Here is a 24,244-nt window from a genome sequence, read left to right as displayed (position 1 = left end):
TTTCTTTTTTTTTTTTTAGCAAGACTGTACATGTAGCTACCGGTTTTCATTCCATATTTAATGCATGTCGGTTTGCCAATGGGCGACCAGCAAGATCTCGGGCACTGGTAGTACTAGGGTGGCGACGTTTCCTGGACACAGATCGATTAACTAGAGTCCGTTTGCCGTCCAAGCCTGTGTAGCTCTTAATCTGCAGAGCAAAAAGCACATGAATGCAGACAGCAAACTTGAAGTAGTACTTGAGTCCACATGAATTCGTACTCAAATCCACGTTTCAGCCACCCTCAGGCTTCCCAACCACTTCCATTCGCGCGTAATTAACTCCCATTTGCGCCGATACTGGACCCACCTCACGACTGCGCCCGAGCTTCGGGAGGTAAACAAGCGCGCAGCCACGTAACAGCACCCTAACCACGTCTGGGTTGGGGGAAACTAGTTGGAAGTCGATACTGGATCGGCTCGGAGTCATGTCCACAAGAAGATCGCGGCGGCGAAAATCCTTAACCCTTGCATTTAACTGCTGGGTGGCCTCAGGGGATTCCTTGAAGATTCTTGGAGTCACTGACTGATGTCCGCAACAATCCGCCAGCAACTGGATCAGCGTCCCGATCTTATGTTTGGTCCGCAGTGTGTAGTCACGCTAGATCAAACGGTTAAACTGTTCCACCGGATTGTTTGTGGTGGCGTATCCACTTGGTGTATGAAAGCATTGCCAACGCCAAAACGCGCTCGTCACCCACGTGCGTTCGAAATAGCCTCGGAACCATACCATCTGCTCTTCGTCCGACCGACTCGTTAGAATCGTGTTCACTTGTTCGTCATAGACATCTTGGCTAGCCGCAAAATGCAGGTCGTAAACGTCCACCACCACCTGGTAATCGATCGGGTACACTCTTCAGTTTTTCGTGAATTTTGGCCATCACGTGGTAAAAGCACATCAAGTAGACGAATTCGCAATCCGCACCGAAGACGCGTACCACTGCGTTCTGTTGAGCAGCTTCAGCGTCGGCCATGACGAACTTGACCACCAGTTGACGCCCACCCGACACTGAAGCAAAACTCCTGCGCAGTTCAGTCAGCACTGTCACGTAAATGTCCTCCAAGCGTTGCGACGTAATGAAAAGTGTCATGAGGTTAAATGAGCGACACTTGTCAGAGATCCCACACACGATGACAGGATACCCGACTTGGTTCAACTTGAAGGTGGCATCCATGTGGAAAACGAACGTCTCCGGGTCGCGAGCCGCATTCAGCAAAAGTCTTTTAGTTGTCAGCCCAACTAAAAAATGGTTTTTCGTCAGAGCCGTTCCCCACATCTGGTTTGCCGCGGCCGTCACGTTTCCAACCAAACGAAAATGGAGACGGTCGGACCATACGCCAGCTGATCGATTTGGCTCAGGATTTGGTCATAGTCGTCATTGCGGTGGAGGTTCTTCTTCGAATAGCTGCTGACGAACCATTGCACCTGACGCAGCGTCGGCAACTCCGACTCAGTAAGTCCAAAACGTCGAGCCATTCCATTGCGAATTCGAGAGGGCTTGAGGCCTTGCGTCACCATTTCACGGCCGTAATCCTTCAGCCGTGGAGTCAACTTGACCTTTTGGGGCTCCTTCACCAGCGTCTAATGAGCACCAGTCTCCATGATCGTCACGCGGTTAAGTCCTTGACACGTGAGAACCTTCCCCTTCCATGGGCACGCGTCATACGGTGCTGCTGCCTTGCATGTTTCCGAGGAATATCTTAACAGTTGGTAACGCATCTTGTGTGGCTTGGTCAGCGCACACACGACGCATGGAACCAGCTGACTCTTGACGATGATGAACACCTTCATGTCTTCCATGAGCAGTTGGGAGTCCTCTCGAGCCATGTCGCTATAGACAGTCGTCCACTTGGTCGTCGTGGGCATCTTCGAGGTGGGCGACGAGAGGGGTGGGAGTTCAGATTTCTGTGCTCTTTCTGTATGAAAAAAGATCCTTGCTACGATATAAACGGCTTTGATTGGTTCAGCGACTGTCAAAGCACAGGTCGTGATTCGCTAATATTAAGTGGTGTGTAGACACACGAGTTTGATGTATTTTGGCCAATGCAATTGTGCCACACGTATATATTGTGTGGTGTAATGTGACATTGATGTGTATCACCCACATTGTATGTGTTGTCACATTTTCTGTGTGTAAAACCTTGGTTCTGTGTGATTTACCAGCTCTGTCCTCTCTCTCTCTCTCTCTCTCTCTCTCTCTCTCTCTCTGAATATTGCAGTACAAAAAACACAACATTGGATTTGATTACCAAGTACTGTTCATCTTACAATGTATCTACACTGCCAATTTATCAAATCTAGTTCAGACTTCTTTACTGTATTGGCTCTTGAGACCAGGGTGCCGACAAACAGCTTTTGGTGTGAAAACAAAACGAAATGGACTTTAACTGAATACACCATTTCCCGCCTACGTTACAAACAGTACTTCTTAAAAATATATGACATTTCCAGATATGGCCATATTCTGAGGCGCATAATGTATTTTCGCAAACGATGATTGTCCTCCAAAAATGTATGTTGGCACGCAAACTGAAAACATTATTTATGGCGGGGAATACTTCTCTCTATTTCCACCAATGAATTCCGGATAATTCTTTATTGCCAATCAAACCAACGCATGTAAGCTAATGTGCGGCTTTCATGTCTTTTTTATTTCTAATGTGTTGGTTTTCACACAGTTATCCGATGGTTCAGTACATTCCGCCGACATCGAATGTCGTCGCGAGACTGTTCAGCCAAGCGAAGGTGGTGCTCTCCCCGCTACGTCAGTCGATGTCGTCGGTGCAGCTTGAGCGAGTACTCTTCCTCAAGATTAATCGCCGTTTCTGGTCCGTTAAGACCGTGGTTTGTGCATCTAAGCAGTACTAACCAACCAAGGGACATTATGGATGCCTTGATGCTCGATATAGGCATAATGTATTTTAGCGTTTTTGCGATTGCTTCGCTATAATGTATGTTGTACGTACACTCCCATCCATATACATATTATGTTAGGAAGCACTGGTTATAAAGCTTAGCAACCAAGGTGCAAATTGTGAAAAATGGTCTTTTGAGTAATATCACAAAAAGTGCATTTTCATGTTTTACATAACGTGTGGCTACACTATTCAAACAAGATGCAAACCCCCTCACCTCCAGTCATTTTGGCACGGTCTACCACCGCGTTTCGCGTCAACCAACCCTCGTAGTCCTCTTGGTGCTCACTCTCGCAAATACCGTCTGCACCACAGCCTAGCAAGAAGATCGTCGCCTTCGAGCGAGCCCAAGCCAAGGCTCGCGTGGTCCGGACATTTCAGGAAAGAACAGGCGAGATGCGGCCGAAGCCAACGATGTCAATTACTTTACTGCACGGCGGGCTGTCATAGCCGCCAGACAGGAACCCAAGCAGCACGACGGAGTGAGAGCAACCTCTATTACGATGACAGTGGAAGGTATGAGCAAGCCTAACGAGCTCATCGACGAGCACTGCCGTATGACGCTGAGTCAGCTATGCGATTGTCTGCACAGCGATATCGCTGTGGTCGTCAGCAAAACGCCCGCGCATCGCGCGCTACAAAGTATGCTGTACTCGATAAAGCAGCTTCGCATCGAAAAGGCCACCATGAATCCAAACGCCAACAAGGAGAAGCACATGGAGCAATGCTGACACGCAAGCCGAGCCTTACCAATATTCTCGGTTAAAACGTGAGCATTTACATTACTTCCAATTGCGCTGGCGAGGCTTTCAGCAGTTCGTTCATTTGATGTTTTACGAGGTTCTGCCCGTTTGAGTCGCGTCGGTTCGGGCAGTGCCTCAACGACCTTGGGTTTGAATTCTTGTGGTGTTAGTTTTACACTTTGGCTCTCGTTGATGGATTTCAACAATGCAAACGCGTTGTTTACACACATATCACGCATCCAAGTTAAAATCGTCAGAGGCAGCCGAGGTTCCTTTTGTTGCGTTGGGTTTGTACTTCGAAGCGGATCAACCCGATCCACAGCGTTCATGGATTTAGTATACACAGCGATGATACTTGGTATTTGTAATTTGGTTCTGTGCATGGACTCGTCTTCCAGTCACCTGGAAATTGGGTGTAGACCATGGACACCCCACAAGGCTTCTTTAGACTCGGTGGTGGGCTTATTTGACTCCTAGTTCCCAACAAGTCATTCGTATAAAAAACGACTTTTGTTCGAGTCTTTGAAACCTACGTAGCTCGAATTCGGAGAGATCGGCACAAAACATTTAAACCTCGTCTTATCACCTTTCTTCTTTTTTGGGGTATTTTTTGTTGATCTCCTCCGGTTTTTGCCACCAATCGACAGGATCGACCGCCGCAACAAGCTCCCATGATCGTCGGCTCATCTCTGCGACTCGTGCCTTGTCCTTTACAACACCAATTCGATTTCACCCACCCAAAAAGTTTGTTTTCACAGCTCTAAATATTCTGATATCACCTCCAGAGAACGACAATGTTGCCTTGGTTAGAGTATGTCTGGCGTAGAAATTGTCACCCACCCCCTATGCGCGTTTGACTGTCTAGAGAGGGAAACAACTTTGTCTGATGCCCAGCCATTGCAATCCGAACTGATGAAGGCGATCTAACGTCTAATTATAAAATGGGCTACACGCTGAAGACGCAGTAAACGCTCTCGCAACACGGGAAACATCAACATATCGCTCAGGCGCCTGGTGAAAGTTGCGATATCAGTCCGGATCCATTATCCCAAATGGAATGGACGTAGAGAAATGACCTGCAACCGTAGCATAGAACCGGAAAGCGCATTTTTCAGGCTGAAGTAGTGTGAAGCTGGAAGCTTTAGTACGCGTTCGTGTTCGCACTGAGCATTCAACAAACGACGACAAACTCAATGGTACAGCAATATCTTGGAATTACTTCTGTATATGGGCCAGCAGGTCGCGACTATGCCAAAACGGGTCGTTGCTTTTATCTGTTAGGGACGGTTCCTCCACCGTAAAATCTGCACGTGGCTCCGAATTACTTGAAACTGGATCCTGGACATTGTTTGAGGAAAAGCGGCTTGACCTAGCCGATACTCGCTTCAGTATTCACCTCGTTTTTCCGTGTGATGCTCCTTGCCAGTTCCAGCCCAAGATAGACACCAAATTCGGCAAGTTTGATCATTTCCAGATCGTCCGTTTCGAGCATTCCATTTATCCTGAAGACGATGGCTCCCCTAAAAATGTTAGTGAAGCAAAGCGAAAACAGTTCAATTTCACCGTTTTCTTTGTAGACCTTGTTCACGAGGACTGGCCGGTGCAAATGAAGATCGCTACGAGCTATCCGCTCTTGAGTATAATATTGAAGACCAACTGCCAACGACTCCCTATCTTGAGAATTCAACATAGTGCTTGTTAGACTGTCAGGTTCATCTTCCCACTAAGAGGAGTACCAACCGTCCACTTCCTCCTCGTTATCTTCTCTAGAGTCTTGACCGATCGTATGCCTGGTGCCACTTGGGCTGTCATCTCTGCAAATGGCAAGTGTTTGTCATTAGGGAGATGTACTATGAGTATTTACCCAGCTGAGGGGAAGTTCTTTTATTGGTGAGATTCAGTCTCTATGGCTCCCGAAACTCCCTCACAACATCTCAACCACAGCCTATCAGGGCTCGTGTCTGTGGATCCTATTGCGTATCCTACTAGCTTTCTGTACAGTAGTTTTTTGTGTCACCAATCAGACTGCCTGAGTTGGCATGTCACAGCAGCACCCCCCCCCCCTCCTCCCCAGTTTATTGGTAGTTTGGGCGTAGCGTGCAAGCGGTCATCAGCGATCAGCAGTCTCTGCAGAACCACTTCGCCACCCCGCGGCCATGGCTCGCAGCAGGAACTCGATTTTGGCAGCCTTGCATTAAGAGCCGCTCTTCCAATGTTCAACTCACCGCAGGCCTAACACTTCGATGTCTTCTTTTCAGCAATTGTCTTTCACTCCGATCAAAAGCTGTCGACCAACAAGATATCTCCCACAATAAGAACACATATATAGCGTGTTTTGTTATTACTGTTGACGAAGTGTAAATAGACCACTAGTATTTTCATATTAGAATATGGCGCTATATTTATCCGATTATTCTGGAATTATTGCTGTGGGCCTCTGTCTACAGGTATACTTCTCTGGTCCACGATAATATGCGCGTTTCGGTGTTTTTGGGTGTAAAATCGGCCTTAGAGCGAATTAGACAACAAAAAACTATCGTCAGACAGCTTTGCTCTTGCTGCATTCGGGGGATTTTTGCTGGAAAAAACTGTTTCGAAATGAGCACTAGGACATCGTTATTACGCTCGGTTTTCCGGGGCCCATTAGGTTTTTATTCGTAAAACTTAGGCAAGTTAGCGATATTCACGCTGAAATATACTGCTGGATCTTCTCGATACTGGCTATTGCATGAATCCTGTTTTATCTCTAAAACACTGCTTTTACGGAAGAGACAGCACGGAAATAAATTGAGGTTTTTCTTAATGAAATTTGCATTCACTCAGAGATTTATCCAATAACAGGCAAGTAACGATTTATTTGAAAAGTTATGGTCAATTTTACATAAGATTTAAGCGACACTTTAGGTAAAACCGTACTTGTATTTGGCTTCTAGCAAGCCAAGCGGCGAGACGTTGCGCTGTCTCGCCTCGGCTACTGGCATTCCTAAGACGACGCTGATGCGCCACTTGGCTGCAGGTGTCTTTCGTCGTGCTACGACTCGTGTTAAGCCGAAGCTGACAGACGTGCACAAGGCAAACGAGGTGCATACAGACAACGGCGACATTTTGGAGCAGTTATTACAACTTAAGGAGGCCACAGCAGCTTAGAACCAGAACAAGATGAAGCTTCTAAGGCCCAAGAACGGGTGGGCAGCGACTCATGATGGCAGCAGAGAAAAGGTAAAAGCGATTCTCTTTCAGCTGTGGTTTAATTATTTAACGAATGCATTTATGTGTTTAAAAGGTTGCAGACAGACAGAAGGGTGATAAAGGAAAGTCAAGTAAAGTAAGCGCCGCCGCCTTTCGACATTGCTCGATAACGAGCTGGACGAGTCAGCAAACACGATCCAGCTCGCCTCCTTGGTTGTAAATAGCTTCAATGAACGTTTGCAGTCTCTAACTAGCATATCCTAAATTTCCCAGTAGTATTTGATCACACATCTCACTAATCCATCAAAGTAGAAAATGCTTGTTAGAGCACTTGGCCACCTCCCGTAGATTATAGCCATATCCATCCATCTTGTATGGTACACTAGGCGGTGACGTCTGATACAGAGGCCTTCCAGCCCACTACAGCATGCACGCCTGTGAGGACCTGTCGAGATCACGTTTGGTCACTCAAACGAAGCTTGTATAGGCTTAGAACTGGTTTGGTGGCTTTAGCTCTTTCGACACGATCTGACGCAACCTGGATCCCTTGTCGAGCTTTCTTACTGACGCTTACACCCGACCGGGCAATATAGCTCCCTCGCATGCGACTCTCCGACCCACCGGATGGCTTATGGGGGGGGGGGGGTGCTGACGGTGAGCCGCAGTAGGCGCTGCTTTGTGATCTGGTACTGCTGGTGAGCTGCTGTCGGCTTTGCTGCTATCAAGAAACTTGCGATTGCAACGGGGGTGGACATAACCAGGCTTTTTCTCAAATAACCATACTTCTTTCCCTGGTGCAATAACAAACAACCAAAATAAAAATATTTTCGTCCAATCAGAGAACCACTTAAATAGACATATATATTGATCAATCAAATTTAGCACTCGTTTATAATTCACATTTCCAAAGATGACTGCAAAGAGAACTAAGGCGCCGTACGAGAGCGCGCCGAAGAAGACATGCAAGAAGTGCGACAGGAAGATCTCCTGTACTAACATCTCCAAGCATGTCAAGGTATGCAAGGGCATAAAGCTGCCAGAGACGCGCAGCAAGATCCGGAAGAAGACATGGGAAAAAATCGCGCTAAACGCGTAGGCTTCCAGCGCGACCAGCGCGCAGCCAAGTTTTTCGAGGAATTACAAGGTACCTAAATTAAAATTCAATATGTTTGAGATAATTATGATATCTAATACTTTGCCGTTGATTAGATATTCGCGCACAGCTACGGGAAGCAGAAGGAGCGCCAGCTTTACCACAACCAAAGCCGAAAGGGATGTCAGGCCATCCCCTCGAGGTGCTCAGCTTTCATCCAGGTCTCTTTGAGCACGCGTTTGTCAAGGTACACGCCAATAATATTTATAAATGCAGGTATCCATCGGTAATGCTATGATGTTCTAGGCTGAAAAGCACGAATTGTTGTCGAAGAAAGGGTTTCATGCGCTGCTGCTGTTCTTGCATTCGGACAAAAGCCATCATCTTCCCCAAGAGTGGCAAAATGCACAGAACTACACTGCGGTTCGGAAGAGCTTTAAGCTTCTCCCACAATATAATATAAGGAGGACATGGAAGAAGCGAGTACACGCACGGTTTACGAAGAGCGGGTTCGTATCGAGACATATCGACTCTATCTTCAGACGAAGTTCAAGCAACGGTTCAACAACTGGGAAGCAAAATGTAAGGAAATACGCGATGCTAAAATGTCGGAGGCGAAGGAAGAACCGGTCAAGTTTGCAGAATATGCGGATTGTGTTTCATTTGATGACTTCTAAGTCATTTACTATGCTCGCTTCTTGGAGAAGGACAAGGCGTACGAAATCAAGGAGAAGGCCAAGCTGGAGCAAGCGGCAACCGACATCCGATTCCTCGAAACCTTTGGTGCGGAATCGGAAAGTGACGAAGAGTAAAAATTAAAAACTTTTATATTTTTTTTTGCTATGAAGAGTATAAAAAGTGCGAGCTTAAACTACGCGATAAAACGAATGCAAGTACTAAGACAAGATCGTAACCACTAGTACATACGGCAAGATCGAACTACTATAAACAACAACACTAAAGTACTACTATGACAAGACCATAGGTACTATGACAAGACCGTATGTACTATGATAAGATTTATAGTACGATTACAAAATCGATTGGCGCTGAATCTCTTGGGGCTCACAATCCATTTGGTTGGAGAAGACGAACTTGCTGAGCACCGTCCTTCTTAAGAAGCATGACTAGGCAATCTTTGACGTTCCAATAACTATTACAAGGTGGTATTGACACAGCAACTCACGTGATCAAACAGGAGACAAGAAACGTGTATGTATCTTATTTTAAGAAGTTCTGTGAATTCTGTATCGCCAACGAGTATCCTGATCCAGCCGTGACGCGTCATCACGAACTGCCTTCGCTTTTGGTTGCGTTTATGGAGGGTGTATCCGCGTCCAGTACCGTTTCCAATCAAACTGCGGAGATGATCAGAGCTGCGGTCGCGAACTTTTATGGTAGTTACGAGCGCAGAGACGCCGCAGGACCGGACAAACAGGTGGTAATGACAGACGACAGGGGCAACAAATTTGACCTTGGTAATCCTGCAAAGGATGCGTTTGTTCGCCAATTCATGCGGGGCCTCAAGAAACGAAAGAACAAGGAATTCACGCAGCGCCAAGCTACGCCTATTTCTTTGGGTATGCTCCGTGTGCTTCACTTTCACTTGACACACACGTCAGGATTCACAGCGGCAAGCTGTTTGTGGTTTTTGGCGGTATCGGCTTTCGCTTTCTATGGAATGTGTCGAATCAACGAGGTGCTAAGTTTGCAGTGGAAGAATATCACCCTGGACCTGGCTCGTCCAAGTGCGTCTGATTCGAATTCGACAATTGGCTACGGTGTCTACAAACTGGAAGGGAGAAAGACGGAGACCGCTGAAGGTCGCTGCTACAACCTTCATTGTTTAGATGAATGCGAGAGTCCAATGGATGTTTTAACTCACTTAAAGAAATGGATTGGGTACGTTATAACGAAGACGGACCACAAGTGGAGCGATAACGACTACGTTTTCCCAGCATTGTCCAAAATTGCGAAGAGTGCTATCAAGACTGATGACCCTCATACAGGGTGCGAGAACGCACGTGTGGAATGGGGCAAGAAAATGTCTGAGCAGTCTTTCATCACGCTATTGAATTGCGTCGTGAGAGATCTCAACCGCAATGGGGAACATCTGTGTCCGGATACGTTCGCCAACAATGGCGTGACATTTGGTTCACTTCACACACGTTTTGCCGCGCTGGAGCACAGTATCGATTTATGTTCGCACCGCCTGAGCGGAGGTGGTCGCTCCGAATGGTGAAATCATGGGCCGGATGGACTCCAAATGATTCGGCAGAGACCCTTGTGCGTTATCTTCTTGATCAAGCAGCAACCGATGAGGACGCGCAACTAGCAGACTGTCTTGCACCAGTTCGTGGAGCAAATGTGGGCTGTCCTTCTACTTTTACAGGACGAAAACGGAAAATGGCGGGACATGGTAGCCAACGATCCTCAACCTCCTCATCCGATACAACCTCTCACTTCGAAAAACGTCTGAAAACTGTTGAGTGTTCGGTTAAAGCTCTTGAAGACAAGATCGACTTACTCATCTCGGTACTTCGGCCATCAGAAATCTCAACACCATCTGCAACAGCTTCACACAGCAGCATCGACGAATTGGAGCAGATATCTATTCTGCCGCCAGCTAAAGACTGGCGGGCTTTGTATCGAATGTACTGGAAAGCTGACCCAGCTCGTCATCTATTCAAGCCGATTTGTGAATGGACACCACAGGAAAGAAAGAAAAGCGGATCCCTTCCCAGTCGCCTCAGTGTTGCAAAGCTGATAGCAGAAGATGTTGTTGATTTTGCTCTTCAAAAGAGAATTCCGATTCCAAGGGACGTCTCAGAGGCCACATTATCGATGTATGCAGCTTACTACGTCGATAATTTGATGAAATATGCAGCGAATACAAACCTGAATGCGCTCACTATCGACACGCTGGCACGATATATCAGACTTGATAAGAAACGCCGGCTCGTGAAAGCTCAGTATGCTTACATGAACAGATAATGCTAGTATAGTAAGATAGTATTCCGAGTCTTGTTTTGGTATATTGTGTCTTGGTATAGTACATTGAGTCTTGTATTAGTATTATTAATCTTGTCACGTACATCCAGTCTTGTTGTAGTATCTATTATCTTGTCATGTTTTCCTAGTATTTAAGTCTTGCTGTAGATTTTGTCTTGCCGAGAGTCCTTTAATAATGTATCACCATTACTTAAGTTGTGATCGAAAATTAATACACGGCTCTTCATTTTATTGGACAATATTTACTCTAAGACTATCTTTTCATTGGTAGACTTTGCATCAATTGTTATTTGGGAAGCCTGAAGTAGCTTCCGACACAGAAAGCATACAATCTCTAATATGAGCTGAAGCTGCTTCCATTTTATCACAATCACAGCTCAAACAGACGTATGGATAGGGTTAGGTATACTATACTAACATGTAGAAAGCATCATAAACCTACCCCTTCATTATACGAATGGAAGCGCTACTTCAAACTTTTACCATGCTCATTTTCGAAAACCCTTTATTATAATAAACCATTGCTCACGTATGAATTTCCGAAATAAGACAGCTACAAATATTGGTGAATACAGTGCAATGGTTAATGTAGTTTTCGGAGGCCCTGATGGGCTTAGCTACTGCTCCCAAGTCGTTGGCTCGAAAGTCTAGTCAATGGAAGGTCGTGAGTGGAATATCTACAAGCACCATTTAACGGCGTAGCAAGCCGAATGACATACGCGACGAGGCTATTGTATCGGTGGAGGCATTTCGTGTGCGAAGCAGTTATTTAGACTAAAAAGCTCGATTTTAAATAACCGATTTCGTTTATCACACTTGCGGGTATCCAGAAGTGGTAGTGTCGTGATTGTGGCACGAGCTAGTTCAAAATCTTGACTCCGATGCTTGTAAGCGTATCTGTTTACCTACACATAATACCATGAAATACAGGATGTCTGCTCCGCATAGAATCTTGCTCGTTGTAATCTAGGCAAGCGACATCAGGTCCATGGTATACATGCAGTATACCGCAAAAGTCGTAACGATAGAGCACTCATCGAAACATACATGCATACTTGGAGCTAATATTTAGACTTATGAAGGATTAGAATAAAAGCTAAACATACCGAAAATACGTGCTATTGTTGGTGACAGGAAGGTGATTTGTTGTTACGACTTTGCCGTTGTATGGTATGTACAGCCCAGTTCGATCTTTCAGTAACTTCAACTACATCATGTAAGTAAGCGATTCATGTAATATAAGTGAAAGAGACCTCTATTTTCCTTTGTGTCTTGAGAAAAGGACAAAATATCGTGGCTCTGGTCAAGTTCCGAACATCACGATAAGCAACATAATATATTATAAGCAGAATACAGAACAAAGTTAAGCCATGCCGTTCAAATGTCCGCGGTTGCACGTGCTGGATATTTTGTATCCATGCTTCAGGTGTTCACAATCGCAGGAGAAATTCAAGTGCAGTGACGTTTTGGCATAATCTTCTGCCTGATGGTGCCGCGATACAAAACGTAAAAAAATCTGGACGGGGCGCTATCACTGCTCGTCATACAGCACAACTACCGCAAACTTTGTCAGTCTATCCACGCAAACAGCGTTAATCACTATCCGACTTGCGGGACAACGCCAACCGCCATGATCCAGCAACTCGCCACCCCGTTCTCATCCGTGGATGCATTTGAAAGCGACTTCAATTTATCCGAATTCCTGCACGAAATGGACGAGCTGGATCACCTACATGACGTTCACTTAGAGAGCACCAACGCCAAGCGGCAACACCCCGCGGATGTTGACGCGGAGCCAGAACTCAAGAAAATGAAACCCGCGACGCCAGTTGAGACACCGATACCCCCAAAGCCAGCACCGAGAAAAAGACGAAGTACGTCGTGGTTGCGTCGAAAGCAAGAGCTCAACGCCTTGCGCTGCGAATCGGAAGAGCTGGAAACGCGCGTGACCTTCCTACGGATGGAGATCGACCGTCGAAATGCGATTCAGAAGACGCTACCCGCAGTACACGAGGAGCCAGGAATGTGGAAATCAGTGGCAGCCATCGCACGCCAAGAGTGCGAAAGCGCACAAAACGAGAATGCGCGGCTGAAGAACGAGGTGGAGCTGTACGCGCGTGCGTCGGGGATGCTGCAAACGCAGCTCTTCGCGGCCGAGACTCAACGAAGACAACTACTTAATAGTACGTTGGTCTTCACGGACGCCTTTCGAGTCGGAATGATACGAAGCCGTCAGCTATGCTTTGACAACGACGGAGTCTTGGACATGTTAGAAACAAGGATTAACGCGCGGTACCATGAAATCGATTTGATCATGAACGAAGCTCGTCGACCTGCAGAAGGAGGCACCACTGAGAAGGTGCAGGTTTGTCGTGATGGCGGCCAGGATGCAGCAGCTGCGGTGGAGTTCAAACATGTTCGTTTGCTACCTTTCGGAGAAGATATCATGGCTAAGTCCGTGTGGGAGATCATCGAGCTGGGTGGAGTGGTAACCAAGTCCGATACTCTTGTGGCCAGGAGCACTTCGGATATGGTTGGCCTCGTGTCTCGTCATACCGTGCCACTCGGGAAGAATGCGAGTGTGAGTGCAGACGTGCACACTGTGATCAAGCGCTTTAATGCCAATGCCGGTTTAGTTGCTTTGATTGAATCTCATTCCGAATGGTCCATCAAATACCCCGCATCGGGTGTTGCTCGGTCCACGACGGAGGAAGGAGGTTGGTTCATGGTGCACGAATGCCCATTGAAAGCACGCGGCTCGACACAGCGAGTATCCCAACTCCAAACAATGGTCAAGCTCCGACCAAACGAGTCCAAGACAGAGGGCAAAACGAATGCGTTGACAAGTACTATGGTCGACGTCGTCATCCCGTCGTTCCGTGATATCTTGAGTTCACATCATCAAAAGGTAGAAAACTTTTTGCTAGACTCGAAATGTAAATAACAAACATTTAGTAAAGCGACAAAATGATAATAAGACTCCGTCGATTTCTAATTCAGTTGAAGGTTAATCAGTTCTTAGACGTACTTCTTATTCATGTTTATTTTCTTGTGTTTCTCATTCTACGTAGTACGCTCTAAGTAATCGTGATTGCACTGACTTACATCCACTTTTAGTCGTAAAGCGATTCCAACATGCATGCACTTTTAGCGTGATATACGTATCTCATTGCTAGTCGCGTCTAAGCCTTTCCAGCAGAAAACCTCTCATTTGACAGACATATTCTACTGCTAGATATCGCAGGGAATCCAAAACTTTGAAGCAACTTGTCCATTACGCGGGGTGGATATTTTTATTTTATTTTTTGTAGCTTGCTGGGTCGTTTCTCAAATCGTTGGGTTAAGTAGTTGTATGGTTCCATCATACAACTACCATGTGTACTGTGTCCAGGACATTCGGACTAGAAGCAGGTTTGAGCAGCCTGATGGTCAAAGTACGGTTCAAAGCAGACGCCAAGATTGCATCGGAGACTCCGATTCCGAGTGCTCGTTGCAGCCTGCAGGCGCTAGCAACTAATCAGTATCCACCCCAAAGCGATTGCGTCCAGAAGTCCGCAATTGCCATCTGAGCAACCAAAAAGTTTTGCGGTATAGCCTACGTCGTCATCGTTGACGTGGTGCTATCCTTGCACTTCTAACAGTATAAGTTTATTTTTTTTGCCAGTAATCTCTCGAAGTCTGGTCCGCTTTTTTCGATCGCTGTAAAGCAATTGCTGGATATTGCTCAAACGCATGTTGTATCCATCCTATCGCAAATTGCGCGTTGACGTCACGCCATAATCACTTGGCTTTTGGGCGCCATCAGCATTGCTGATTCAGCAGTCAAGGCCACACCACAGTACATGCAACAATTCATGTAGCACGTTCTCATTTACCACTTTCCGACTTGCGGGACAACGCGGATCCCTTGCTGACCAACAATTATGGCGTCTCAACTCGAGGCTCTCACACTACCTCCGTGTCCAGCTCTGGACACATTCGACGGTGACTTTGTTCTGTCCGAATTCCTACTCGAGATGGAAGAATTAGATCGAGCACAAGCCTCGCCGTCCCAATCTATCGCCAATTCCAAGAGAAGACGAGAACCTGAAATCAACATGGAGCCTGAGGCGAAGAAGATCAAACACACCAAGTCGGAAATTTCAACCAATCCGCTTCCGAGGAAAAGAAGAAATTCGTCGTGGCTTCGACGAAAACAAGAACTACTCGCACTACGCAACGAATCGGAGACGCTGGAAACTACATTGGCTCTACTTGAGGCACAGCAAGCTGAATCTGTTCTAGAACCACAGTCGAAGAGTTTGACTGAAAATCAAGAGCTGTGGAAGTCCGTGGCAGCGATCGCGCGACAGGAATGTCGGAATTCCCAGGAGGAGAATGCTCGTCTAAAGAGCAAGCTCCAGACGTGCACATACGCTTTAAAAATGCTGCAAACTCAAGTGATCCAAGCCCATTCGCGGCAACAGGAACAGCAGTATAGTAAGACTGCGTTCGAGAATGCTGTGCGAGTCGGGATCATCATGAGTCGACGTCTGTACTCGGATGACAGTGGGATCTTCGACATGCTCGAAAGCAAACTTGAGGCTCGACTCTTCGAGCTCGACGTGATTGCCAGGACCGCTCATCAGCCACTACTCCAAGGTGCTTCTGAGCGTGTTCAAGTGTGTCGAGAAGACGGCAGAGACGCTGCCGCCGCGGTGGAATTCAAACACACTCGTCTACTACCATTCGGACATGACACGACTGCGAAGACTATTTGGGAGATCATCGAACTGGGCGGACTAATCACCGACCGACACTTTCGCGTTGCTAGACGTTCGAACGATATGGTCGGAATGGCGTCACGGTTCACGATTCCCCTCGATAGAGGCAATTGCAACACAGTAAACGTGGATGTCCACGCTGTAGCCAAGCGCTTTGCTGGACCCGTTGGGATGGTAGTTTTGGTAGAGTCGCGCTCCGAATGGTCCATGAATCATCCTAATGCGTCCGGGTGGAAGCAGGTTACCGAAGAGGCTGGTTGGGTGGCTGTGAACGAACACCCTCAGCAGTCTGAAGGAGCCATGCAACATGCCTGCCAGTTGCAAACTTCGATGAAGCTGCGACCGGATGCTTCTGACGTTGGTGGATGCGGTAGTACTCGTCCAACATTTACTGGCCATATCGGAGATGTTGTGATCCCGTCGTTCCGCGAGATCCTGAGCTCACACCATCAATCTGTAGAGAACTTCTTGCTGGACTCGTCAAGGGCAATTAAAGCATGAACAAGCAATTGATTACTAGTATGAGGCGGATGCAACAAAGTACTAAGCATTAATTATGAATGACTCCAATAAGTAAAGGTTAACCTGATACGTGTGCCAAAGCGCTGAGTTCAGGTCACCTTCCGATACTTTAAAGTGTATTGCATCCAAGGTCTGGAGCACCACTTTAAGAACGCATTGAACGATATCCACTAAAGTCTTACTGTACTGTAGCAACACCCGATACGACTGAAAATGAACCCCCCAGTTGCGTAAGGCTTGCGAAAAATGAGGTCAGGCAATCCCGTCATCAACGATGTACTAGTCAAGTCACCCTGGTGGAGTTCACGTCTTCTGAATGCCTTGTTCAACGCTATCCGGAATGTTGTCGAGTAGGGATGGTTGTTCGGGGCACCGTTCCCTGGTGTCACCCAGGGAAACGGCGCCCCGAACAACCATCCCTACTCAGTCTGAGTCTTGGCCCAAGACGTGATAAATCGAGTGGTAGGCCCAGACAACCAGTGCTTCATACACATGACAGATTCAGAGATTCTAACGACTTGGTGGAGCATTGTCTCCACGCACGTAGCTCAGCTATGGACCTCGCAGTGGTCAAACTACTATCTGGCACCAGCCTGAAGCGGATACCGCTCTGCCAAATCTGGGCTGCAGGAGGCGGGGGTCTGGGAAGTCATCGATGATTGTCAACGGTGGGCTCATGTCAAGTTTACTCCAGTGCGCCGTTCGTCGGCACCGATTGCTATCAAACATGAAGCGCTGGTCACGGCTCCAAGCCGGAAACTGAAGCCGCTGACCATCTGAAGCTGCCATCTGAGAAACATGACGCCCCCACTTCGTCCTCAACGCTCTGATCACGCCCAAATCGAAGTTTCCGCCCATGTTTAACACAACTGCGGGGTTACAACGCTCGACAAGAACGTCGAAGCGTTTGACGTTTACGATGCCCGATCCAAGCGCTCTCTTTAACATCCGGCGTCGCCCCGTTGTGGAGATCATTTTAAGACAGCCGGAGCCTTTAGCCCGTGTTGTGCACAACCTGCCGGGCGTCCAACTCACGGGCTTACGGTGACACTGGTGACGGCGCAATCATCTTCGATAGCGCACAGATCCGGCTTTGAATCACACCGCCCGATGATACGTTCGGTGAGATTCGCCGGTCTGTGGTTGAACGCGGCACAGTCACGCGGAGCGGCACCATATCGATGATGGCATGTGGGCCTCTCCACGAAGATAAGATCGTGTGGCAATTGTCGTCATGAATTATAATCCAGATAAATGAACAAGGTCCAAGGGATGAAAGCACTTGATGCCCATCAAGGTTCAACAGCACTGTCATACGTTCCAGGACTGGATTGCCAATATTTTGGAAATCTTGTTTGGAGTCTGAAAATCAACAAAACTTGGAATCAGAACGTCTTCGATGACGGCCGTAATCGGTACCTTGGATTCAGTAATTAAAGACAAGCATCAAATATCTGATACCGTCTCTGATTGGATATAAAATGCTCTAGCCAATGGTCGAGCGTCATTATCAGCTACTGAAACGCCACAATTTGTTGAAGCGCAGCGACTTTGCACAGGTTGATTCGACGCATTTCAAGCGTAAATGGTTAAAGCCGGGCGCCGCCGCAATCCGCCACCCTTCGCGCAACATAGGCCAAATTTCTGTTTCACTTGCTTTTTAAAAGAAGCGTTTCAAATCCAAATCGCCGAAGTTGCTCTATTTGTTGTTGCGCAACTCTTCTTTGCTGCAATCCCCTCCTTTTTTACTGCTTGGAGAACTCGAGCAACTTAACCCTGTCAGTCCCTCCAGTGTGAAACATTTTTCTGGTTTTGGCCGGCACCTCAGTTCCAGTTTTGCTAGCTCAAGGACAATCGATGCACTGCACGTCTCGTAATGGCGCTGGCGCTGCCGTGTTCACGGACATTCCGCCTCTAAAAGCCCAGCGCGACGCCTTCTTGGCCTCGATTTTAGCGCAGAACATGAAGAAATACGCAACCAACAAGAAACGGAGCTGCCCATTCGCAGCACCAGCCAAACGACAGCGTCCTCGGTCGGACGACGACATCAAGTCGCTGCAACAGGACGTGGAGGAGCTGGAGGCGAGACTCGCAGCCGCCAGGAGGCGGAGGAGTCCGCAACCAAAGAAACAGGTCGACTCCGAGCGCCTTCGAGCCATGTTACAGGCCTGTCGCAAACAGGCACAACAGGACGCGAACGCCACTTTTGGCTTTCACCCGGCCATGCCGAGCTGCGGCCAGCTCGAATACGAACCTACGGTGGACGCTCCTGTCTTCAAGCAAATGGAGAAGAGCGTTACGGACAACTACAACCAACTAGCTGAGGTTTTCAGTGACGCTGGACTGCACGACAACAGGACGGACTTCTATGACGCTCGGGTGGTCACAGGCGCTAAACAGGGCACGTTCGTGCGATTCACGACGGCTAAAGTCGCTCCGTTCGCGCTGGACGCTATCAATGGCGCCATGTGGAACGGAGCCAAGAAGAACTCGGTGCTGAACATGGGAGCTGACTTTGCCATTGAAGGCGGGGACAGCGACGTCATGTACCTCAAGAGGGAGTGCATGCTTCAGGGCGAGTCGAGCAGCATCCCTGTACTGCTCCGTGGTGTGTGTCGTCGCTTTGTGGAGCCCCACCGCATCGTGGTGGTCTGGGAGGGCACCGGAGATTGGCCCAAAGACTACCTACGCACCCACCCAAGCAGCGTCCCGATCCGGGAACGTGGCTACTGTGTGGTTCAGACGTTCCACAGTGGCAACAAGGGTGGGCGAGCCATGCCACTTAGTTTATTGCAGAGCTGTGTCTGCATGACGCCAGGTCTGTCAACGGGTATCGATATGAACCAACCGGAGTGTCTGCAAATGCTCTCGGACGTCGTGATCCCGTCCTACCGCAAGATTCTCGACGCTCGCGAGCAGATGCTCGAGAACGCCATCCTCGACGAGATGATTCACTCCAAGATGCGTGGCACCAGCACGAGGATATAGTACTCTAGCGAACGAAGCAGTTCGACCAAAACATTATAAGAATTTTTCAACATGTGCCATATATTTTTGAGATATCCAGCAGTTCTACAAATAATATCTTTTCACTTCAAATAGAAAAGAAAAAAAAAGAAAATAGTTAACGTTTGTGTATTTATTAGATAGCGGATATGGAAGAATTTCCATGTAAGAACGCAGCGTCCATGAGTCGATTGTCTACGCATTGCTGCCGGTTGCGAATAAGTGTCCTAAAGGAGGGGATGACGACGTCGCTCACGGCCGGACTGCCGAGTAGTTTCCGACTCGTGTCGCTGTCAAGCCCAGACGGCACACAAGTCATGTGCACCACGAACTTTGACACGGACGCAGGTGAGGAGGATGATGAGTCACGTGCATCCGATCCATTCCCGTTGGCTGGGTATGAGTGTACCAGGCCCCATCCGCTTTCTCTCGTCACGCGGGACCAGGCCCCAGACGCAGCCAAATGAGCAGGCCACTCGGTGGAAGACTCTGCAATGACCACAAAACCTTGTTGCACCTTGAAGCGCTTGGCAACGGAACGAACTCGGATCTCCACCGTCTCGCCCTTGTCGAGCTGAACAGGGAAGCACCAGTCGGATGAAACAACGTCTTGTGCTCGTCTAACAACACGAGCTCCTCGATTTTTCCAGCCGTGCTCTGCTACTCGCCAGCAAACACTAGATACCGTCTCCACATCAAACGGTAGCACGCGCATTGTTTTGAACTCCACTGCAGCGTGCGCTTCGTCCTTGCGACAGATGCAGACATGCTCGGTATTTGCAGTCACCACAGGCTGTGACACCTCTCTGGTTATGGCTTGGATCTCGCTGACTCGGGCGTTTACGCTCCTTTCGAGCATGTCGAAGATGTGAGCGTCATCAGCCCAGAAGTGCTGGTCCATCATCATTTCCACTTTTAAAGCTCTCGCCGCAACGGAATTTCGACCGAGTTGCTCTCTGCGCAACGTTAGAGCGGTGTTCAACGCCGTCTGCAGTCTGCCAGAGTCCTGCACACAGGCCTGAATTTTCTCTTTCAGCTCCTGATTCTCCTGTTGTGAGGCTTGACAACGGCGGATTTCTCGGATCGCAGCGGCCTGCCAGCCTCCTGTCTGCAACTTAACGAGTTGTTCAAGCTGAGGGGGTAAGTGAATGGAGCCTTGCAGCAGCATACCAGGCACACGACATGCCTGGAGGAAAGTCACGTAGTTGGCTAGTGTTTCCGCCTGCTCCTTAAGCGTCTCGAGCTCCAGTTTGCGACGCTGCCACCTCGTCATCGTCGTGTTGGTCTGGATTTGAGTCTCTAGTGGCTGAAACTTGTCAGGAGGCTGGGTTTCTGTCCTCTTTGCCTTCTTGGCGGGTCGAGGAGGCGTGTCTATCGCCTCACGCTTGCGAGTTTTTGGCTCGGGAGTCTTGGGCGCGTTCAGACGATCGAGCTCCGCCATTTCTTGCAGAAAATCGCGCAGCACCTCGTCGCTGTCAGGCGGAGGCGTCTGAGACAAGGGAAACGGCTGTGGCACGAGGATCCCCATTAGCTCTCGGTGTATCCAGCGGACAAGTTGACTGCGCTAGCCGCTACAGCAACGCAGGAACGTAAATGCACACGACTGGCCAAAAACAAAATGTGTGGACTAAAAGTAAAATGTCCGCAATCATTAGTGTATTACGCCCAAATATAAGGCCGTGACGGGAGTAAGCAGGTGAGACATGTCAAAATACAAAGAGCTTTCGCAATTAGTAAGAGTATTTTAAATACTCAATTTATCTAACTTATTATATATTAAAGGAACATGCTGCTCAAATCTCATCAACAGTGTATTAAATATTGTAATTGTATGCAATCTGACGGACACTACAAATTGAAACGCTCGCTTCACTTTGCGTGAACTTAGGTTACCATGTTGATGTTGTTCGTGTCGAGTCTAGCAGTGCGTTCTCTACGAGCTGGTGTCGAGAGCTCAAAACCTCTCCAAACGACGGTATCACCACGTCGCAAACAACCGGAGTGAGTAGTGTCGGTCCATTCTGCTCCGTGTCCTCCGTCCGTAGACGCACTGCTAGTTGAACTTGACACGTACCGGGTCTTTCTTCATTTGGATGCACTAGAGCCCAGCCAGAGTCTCGTGTCACGTGTGTCCAGGCTTTTGCCTGAGCAGGACGAGCTTGCCATTCGGTTGTCGACTCGATAAGCATGATAAAGCCGCCCGGGACGAGGACCCGCTTCATTAAACAACTCACCACGAGATCGACAGTGCCTCCACCTGCCAACGCCTGGGTCTCGCAGCCTTGAGAGAGCAGCGTGTCATGTGATTGTTTAATAACGCGAGCACAATGTTCGTCAGGAATGACGCCCAGATGCATCACGTCCCAGATCACTCGAGACGTGTTGTCGGCGTCGAACGGCATCATTCGATTCCGCTTGAACTCTACGCTGGCTGAGGTTCCCTCGTCGCCTTCACGATGAACGTTAACCTGGTCAACATCGGGGCCAAACATGGAAGCCCGAATGTTTTCAATAATATAGTCCAGCTCCGTGAGTCTGTCGTTCACGCGGTTAGCCAGACTTGTCAGCACATCGGAGCTTAACTGCAAAAGACGCTGGCTGCGTTGTTCAGCTTGAAGCGCCTTGGCCGCGAAAGTATTCGCTACGATGAGGTTGTGCTGCTTGATGCCTGCTACGGACAATACCGTCTGCAGGTCGTGACAAGCCTTGTAGCATCGCTCTAGCCTGCCCTTCAGCTGTGTATTCTCTTCTCGAGCTGATTGACACTGCTGCTTTTCATTCGCTGCGGCTTCTCTCAATAGTTTCTGCTCTTCGGAGAGCCCCACGCCGGCCTTCCACAGCGTGTCTTGAGTCTTCTGCAACTTTAAAAAGATCACACGAGTCTCCAATGCCTGTGCTTCGGCTCTCAGGCGATGCAGCTCATCCTTCCGGCGCTTCCAGGAGAGATTGGGCTTCTTCGCTGTCATTGCTGGTGGCTGCTTGGCCGTTGAGATGCTTGATAGTATCGGCGAGTCTGCCTCCACGTACATTGCTGTGTTGGCACGTTTTAATAATGCGCTGCTCGACCGAGGTCGGAATCATTTCAGTGCCGTCTCATTACTTGTTTTACGCCGTTTGCCGCTGAGATGTTCGCTAGGCCATAATCAAACATGCGATAACAGCAGACAAGAAATGTGGATAGGATCACAGGACGAACCATGCATCTTACGGGTTGCCATCATACACTTTTAATAAATGTTCATGCATTCAATCGCAGTGATAGACACTACCAACATGCTCGACAGCAAGCGAGAGCTTTAGTACTTCATTGCATCTTTCGACCTTAACCTTCTACGTGAGACCCAGCGACACATTTGCAGATTATTTCTCCTTTTCGGCCTCCTGCGCTGGTGGTAGCAACGGTATCACCCTTGCTTAATGTGGTGTTACATGTAAGTTTGCGCTGGAATCCTTCGAGATCGCAGGTGTTGAGCCTCAACTTGAGGCCATACGCGAACAGGGATTGAAACCCAATCTATATGATCAATCCTGGCCCATGCATTATCACGTGGCAAGGAGGTGATTCTGTCACGTCCAACACGGTCACAATGGCAGTTGATCAGATACTGCACTGCATTTGGTTCTCTAGCCAGCTACATGCTGCGTAGTTCGTGTGTCTAACAGTGCATTATCAATAAGTTGGTGGCGCGAATTGAGAACATTGCGCACCGAAGCCACCATGACGTCGCTGACGCCGCGTGCGAGCAACAACGAATCGCGTTTGCTCTGAGTTGTCGATACCTTGACGCTCTCGTTGGTTTGAAGACGCATTTCCAACTTAAGCTGACAGAGCTGAGCAGTTGATGCAACTGGTCGAACGGCTACCCAGCCAGAGTCACGCGTCATGTGCTTCCACTCTCTCGAGTTCGAGAGACGTACTACCCACTCGGTTATGGACTCGATCAGGACCGTGCAGCCTTCCGGTCCCTCGATACGCTTCATTAGACAACAAATTCGAACATCCACTCTACCTACATCGTCGAGTTCATGAGTGAAGCATCCTTGCGACGTCAGGAGATCCTCTGAGCGGATGGAGACGCGAGCACAGCGTTCGCTCGAGATGACCCCCAACTTCATCACATCCCACACCGATTTTGATGCCACATTGGTCGTGAACGGTAGTAAATGTATACGCTTCAATTCCAACGCTGTGGCTCCCGGGACTTCACCGCCACGATGCACTTGAATTTGATCGAAGTCGGTACGAACTTCGCTAGCTCTAGACGCCATGTAAACGTCACGTATGTCTTGGATCCTCTTGTTCAGTCGGTTTTCAAGCAGGTTAAACATCGTGGGGCCAGCGGCGTCGATGTGCCGGCACTCAATTTTAAGGTCGTGCAACACGGGATTGACACTACCATTCGTTACCATTGTCTTCAGTCTATCGCAAACAAGCATGTAAAGCTGAAGGTTCCTCTTCAAGCGTACATTCTCTTCTTTCGCTTGCTGGTACCGCTGTTTCTCGATGGTTGCCGCATCTCTCCGTCGCCTACTCTCTGCAAGCCTCCGTTAACTCGATGCAACTCCAAATGCGTTATGTGTGCATTCAACGCTTTCACCTCCGATCTTAGACTCTGCAGCTGCCCATTGCGGCACTCCCACGGCCATTTTGCTTTCTTCGTGCACGGGTGTGCTCGTCCGCTTTGCGCTTGGTACTCGCCCGTTTTTCGCGATTCTGCGCGTCTGGAGCGAAATCCGACACGTTCATTTCAAGTAGAAAGCTTGCGAGGACGCGCTGCCCCGCAGACGATGGTGACATTGGTCGTGGAACCGCGATGCCGTTAGCATGAGCTGACGTCATTTGGGCGGAAGTTAAAGAGTGAAAACTGGATCCCTACTTTTCTGAGATTGGCACGCAGCACCACAGCGGTGGTAAGATTGCTGTGTGAACAGACTTGTGGCACATGAAACTTGTAGTCTTT

At 48.4% G+C, this 24,244-nt stretch overlaps 14 protein-coding genes across 14 annotated transcripts; 7 read left to right on the top strand and 7 right to left on the bottom strand.

The window, feature by feature from the left end:
- Window positions 1-274: 274 nt before the first annotated feature.
- PPTG_03333 (hypothetical protein) lies at window positions 275-1,906 on the bottom strand (the record flags this gene model as incomplete). The annotated part of the gene is made up of 5 exons (XM_008896010.1): window positions 275-640; window positions 737-871; window positions 978-1,279; window positions 1,372-1,621; window positions 1,652-1,906. The coding sequence occupies 5 exons, from the start codon at window positions 1,904-1,906 to the stop codon at window positions 275-277; spliced, it is 1,308 nt and encodes a 435-aa protein (XP_008894258.1).
- Window positions 1,907-2,725: 819 nt separating this feature from the next.
- On the top strand, window positions 2,726-3,686 carry PPTG_03332 (hypothetical protein; the record flags this gene model as incomplete). Its single annotated transcript, XM_008896009.1, has 2 exons — window positions 2,726-2,884; window positions 3,276-3,686. 2 exons carry the CDS (start codon window positions 2,726-2,728, stop codon window positions 3,684-3,686), a joined length of 570 nt encoding a protein of 189 aa, XP_008894257.1.
- Window positions 3,687-5,067: 1,381 nt separating this feature from the next.
- Window positions 5,068-5,190, bottom strand: PPTG_21271 (hypothetical protein; the record flags this gene model as incomplete). Its single annotated transcript, XM_008896524.1, has 1 exon — window positions 5,068-5,190. The coding sequence occupies one exon, from the start codon at window positions 5,188-5,190 to the stop codon at window positions 5,068-5,070; it is 123 nt and encodes a 40-aa protein (XP_008894772.1).
- A 1,106-nt stretch (window positions 5,191-6,296) lies between these two features.
- PPTG_21270 (hypothetical protein) lies at window positions 6,297-6,845 on the top strand (the record flags this gene model as incomplete). Its single annotated transcript, XM_008896523.1, has 2 exons — window positions 6,297-6,326; window positions 6,603-6,845. 2 exons carry the CDS (start codon window positions 6,297-6,299, stop codon window positions 6,843-6,845), a joined length of 273 nt encoding a protein of 90 aa, XP_008894771.1.
- A 952-nt stretch (window positions 6,846-7,797) lies between these two features.
- PPTG_03331 (hypothetical protein) lies at window positions 7,798-8,792 on the top strand (the record flags this gene model as incomplete). The annotated part of the gene is made up of 6 exons (XM_008896008.1): window positions 7,798-7,876; window positions 7,912-8,031; window positions 8,097-8,227; window positions 8,287-8,403; window positions 8,445-8,562; window positions 8,659-8,792. 6 exons carry the CDS (start codon window positions 7,798-7,800, stop codon window positions 8,790-8,792), a joined length of 699 nt encoding a protein of 232 aa, XP_008894256.1.
- Window positions 8,793-9,298: 506 nt separating this feature from the next.
- Window positions 9,299-10,222, top strand: PPTG_03330 (hypothetical protein; the record flags this gene model as incomplete). The annotated part of the gene is made up of 1 exon (XM_008896007.1): window positions 9,299-10,222. One exon carries the CDS (start codon window positions 9,299-9,301, stop codon window positions 10,220-10,222), a length of 924 nt encoding a protein of 307 aa, XP_008894255.1.
- A 2,247-nt stretch (window positions 10,223-12,469) lies between these two features.
- PPTG_03329 (hypothetical protein) lies at window positions 12,470-13,998 on the top strand. Its single transcript, XM_008896006.1, has one exon. It carries the CDS (start codon window positions 12,623-12,625, stop codon window positions 13,934-13,936), a length of 1,314 nt encoding a protein of 437 aa, XP_008894254.1. The 5' UTR covers window positions 12,470-12,622; the 3' UTR covers window positions 13,937-13,998.
- Window positions 13,999-14,759: 761 nt separating this feature from the next.
- On the top strand, window positions 14,760-16,371 carry PPTG_03328 (hypothetical protein). The gene has a single exon (XM_008896005.1). The coding sequence runs from the start codon at window positions 14,916-14,918 to the stop codon at window positions 16,254-16,256; it is 1,341 nt and encodes a 446-aa protein (XP_008894253.1). The 5' UTR covers window positions 14,760-14,915; the 3' UTR covers window positions 16,257-16,371.
- A 476-nt stretch (window positions 16,372-16,847) lies between these two features.
- Window positions 16,848-17,252, bottom strand: PPTG_21269 (hypothetical protein; the record flags this gene model as incomplete). Its single annotated transcript, XM_008896522.1, has 1 exon — window positions 16,848-17,252. One exon carries the CDS (start codon window positions 17,250-17,252, stop codon window positions 16,848-16,850), a length of 405 nt encoding a protein of 134 aa, XP_008894770.1.
- A 64-nt stretch (window positions 17,253-17,316) lies between these two features.
- On the bottom strand, window positions 17,317-17,454 carry PPTG_21268 (hypothetical protein; the record flags this gene model as incomplete). Its single annotated transcript, XM_008896521.1, has 1 exon — window positions 17,317-17,454. One exon carries the CDS (start codon window positions 17,452-17,454, stop codon window positions 17,317-17,319), a length of 138 nt encoding a protein of 45 aa, XP_008894769.1.
- Window positions 17,455-18,093: 639 nt separating this feature from the next.
- PPTG_03327 (hypothetical protein) lies at window positions 18,094-19,408 on the top strand. Its single transcript, XM_008896004.1, has one exon. It carries the CDS (start codon window positions 18,135-18,137, stop codon window positions 19,263-19,265), a length of 1,131 nt encoding a protein of 376 aa, XP_008894252.1. The 5' UTR covers window positions 18,094-18,134; the 3' UTR covers window positions 19,266-19,408.
- Window positions 19,397-20,907, bottom strand: PPTG_03326 (hypothetical protein). The gene has a single exon (XM_008896003.1). It carries the CDS (start codon window positions 20,809-20,811, stop codon window positions 19,420-19,422), a length of 1,392 nt encoding a protein of 463 aa, XP_008894251.1. The 5' UTR covers window positions 20,812-20,907; the 3' UTR covers window positions 19,397-19,419.
- A 239-nt stretch (window positions 20,908-21,146) lies between these two features.
- Window positions 21,147-22,312, bottom strand: PPTG_03325 (hypothetical protein; the record flags this gene model as incomplete). The annotated part of the gene is made up of 1 exon (XM_008896002.1): window positions 21,147-22,312. One exon carries the CDS (start codon window positions 22,310-22,312, stop codon window positions 21,173-21,175), a length of 1,140 nt encoding a protein of 379 aa, XP_008894250.1. The 3' UTR covers window positions 21,147-21,172.
- A 595-nt stretch (window positions 22,313-22,907) lies between these two features.
- On the bottom strand, window positions 22,908-23,693 carry PPTG_03324 (hypothetical protein; the record flags this gene model as incomplete). Its single annotated transcript, XM_008896001.1, has 1 exon — window positions 22,908-23,693. One exon carries the CDS (start codon window positions 23,691-23,693, stop codon window positions 22,908-22,910), a length of 786 nt encoding a protein of 261 aa, XP_008894249.1.
- Window positions 23,694-24,244: the final 551 nt, after the last annotated feature.

This window comes from Phytophthora parasitica, assembly GCF_000247585.1.
Source record: "Phytophthora parasitica INRA-310 unplaced genomic scaffold supercont2.4, whole genome shotgun sequence".
Classification (NCBI taxonomy): domain Eukaryota; phylum Oomycota; class Peronosporomycetes; order Peronosporales; family Peronosporaceae; genus Phytophthora; species Phytophthora nicotianae.
Note: the sequence above shows the minus strand (reverse complement) of the source record. Positions and strands in the feature narration are given on the sequence as shown.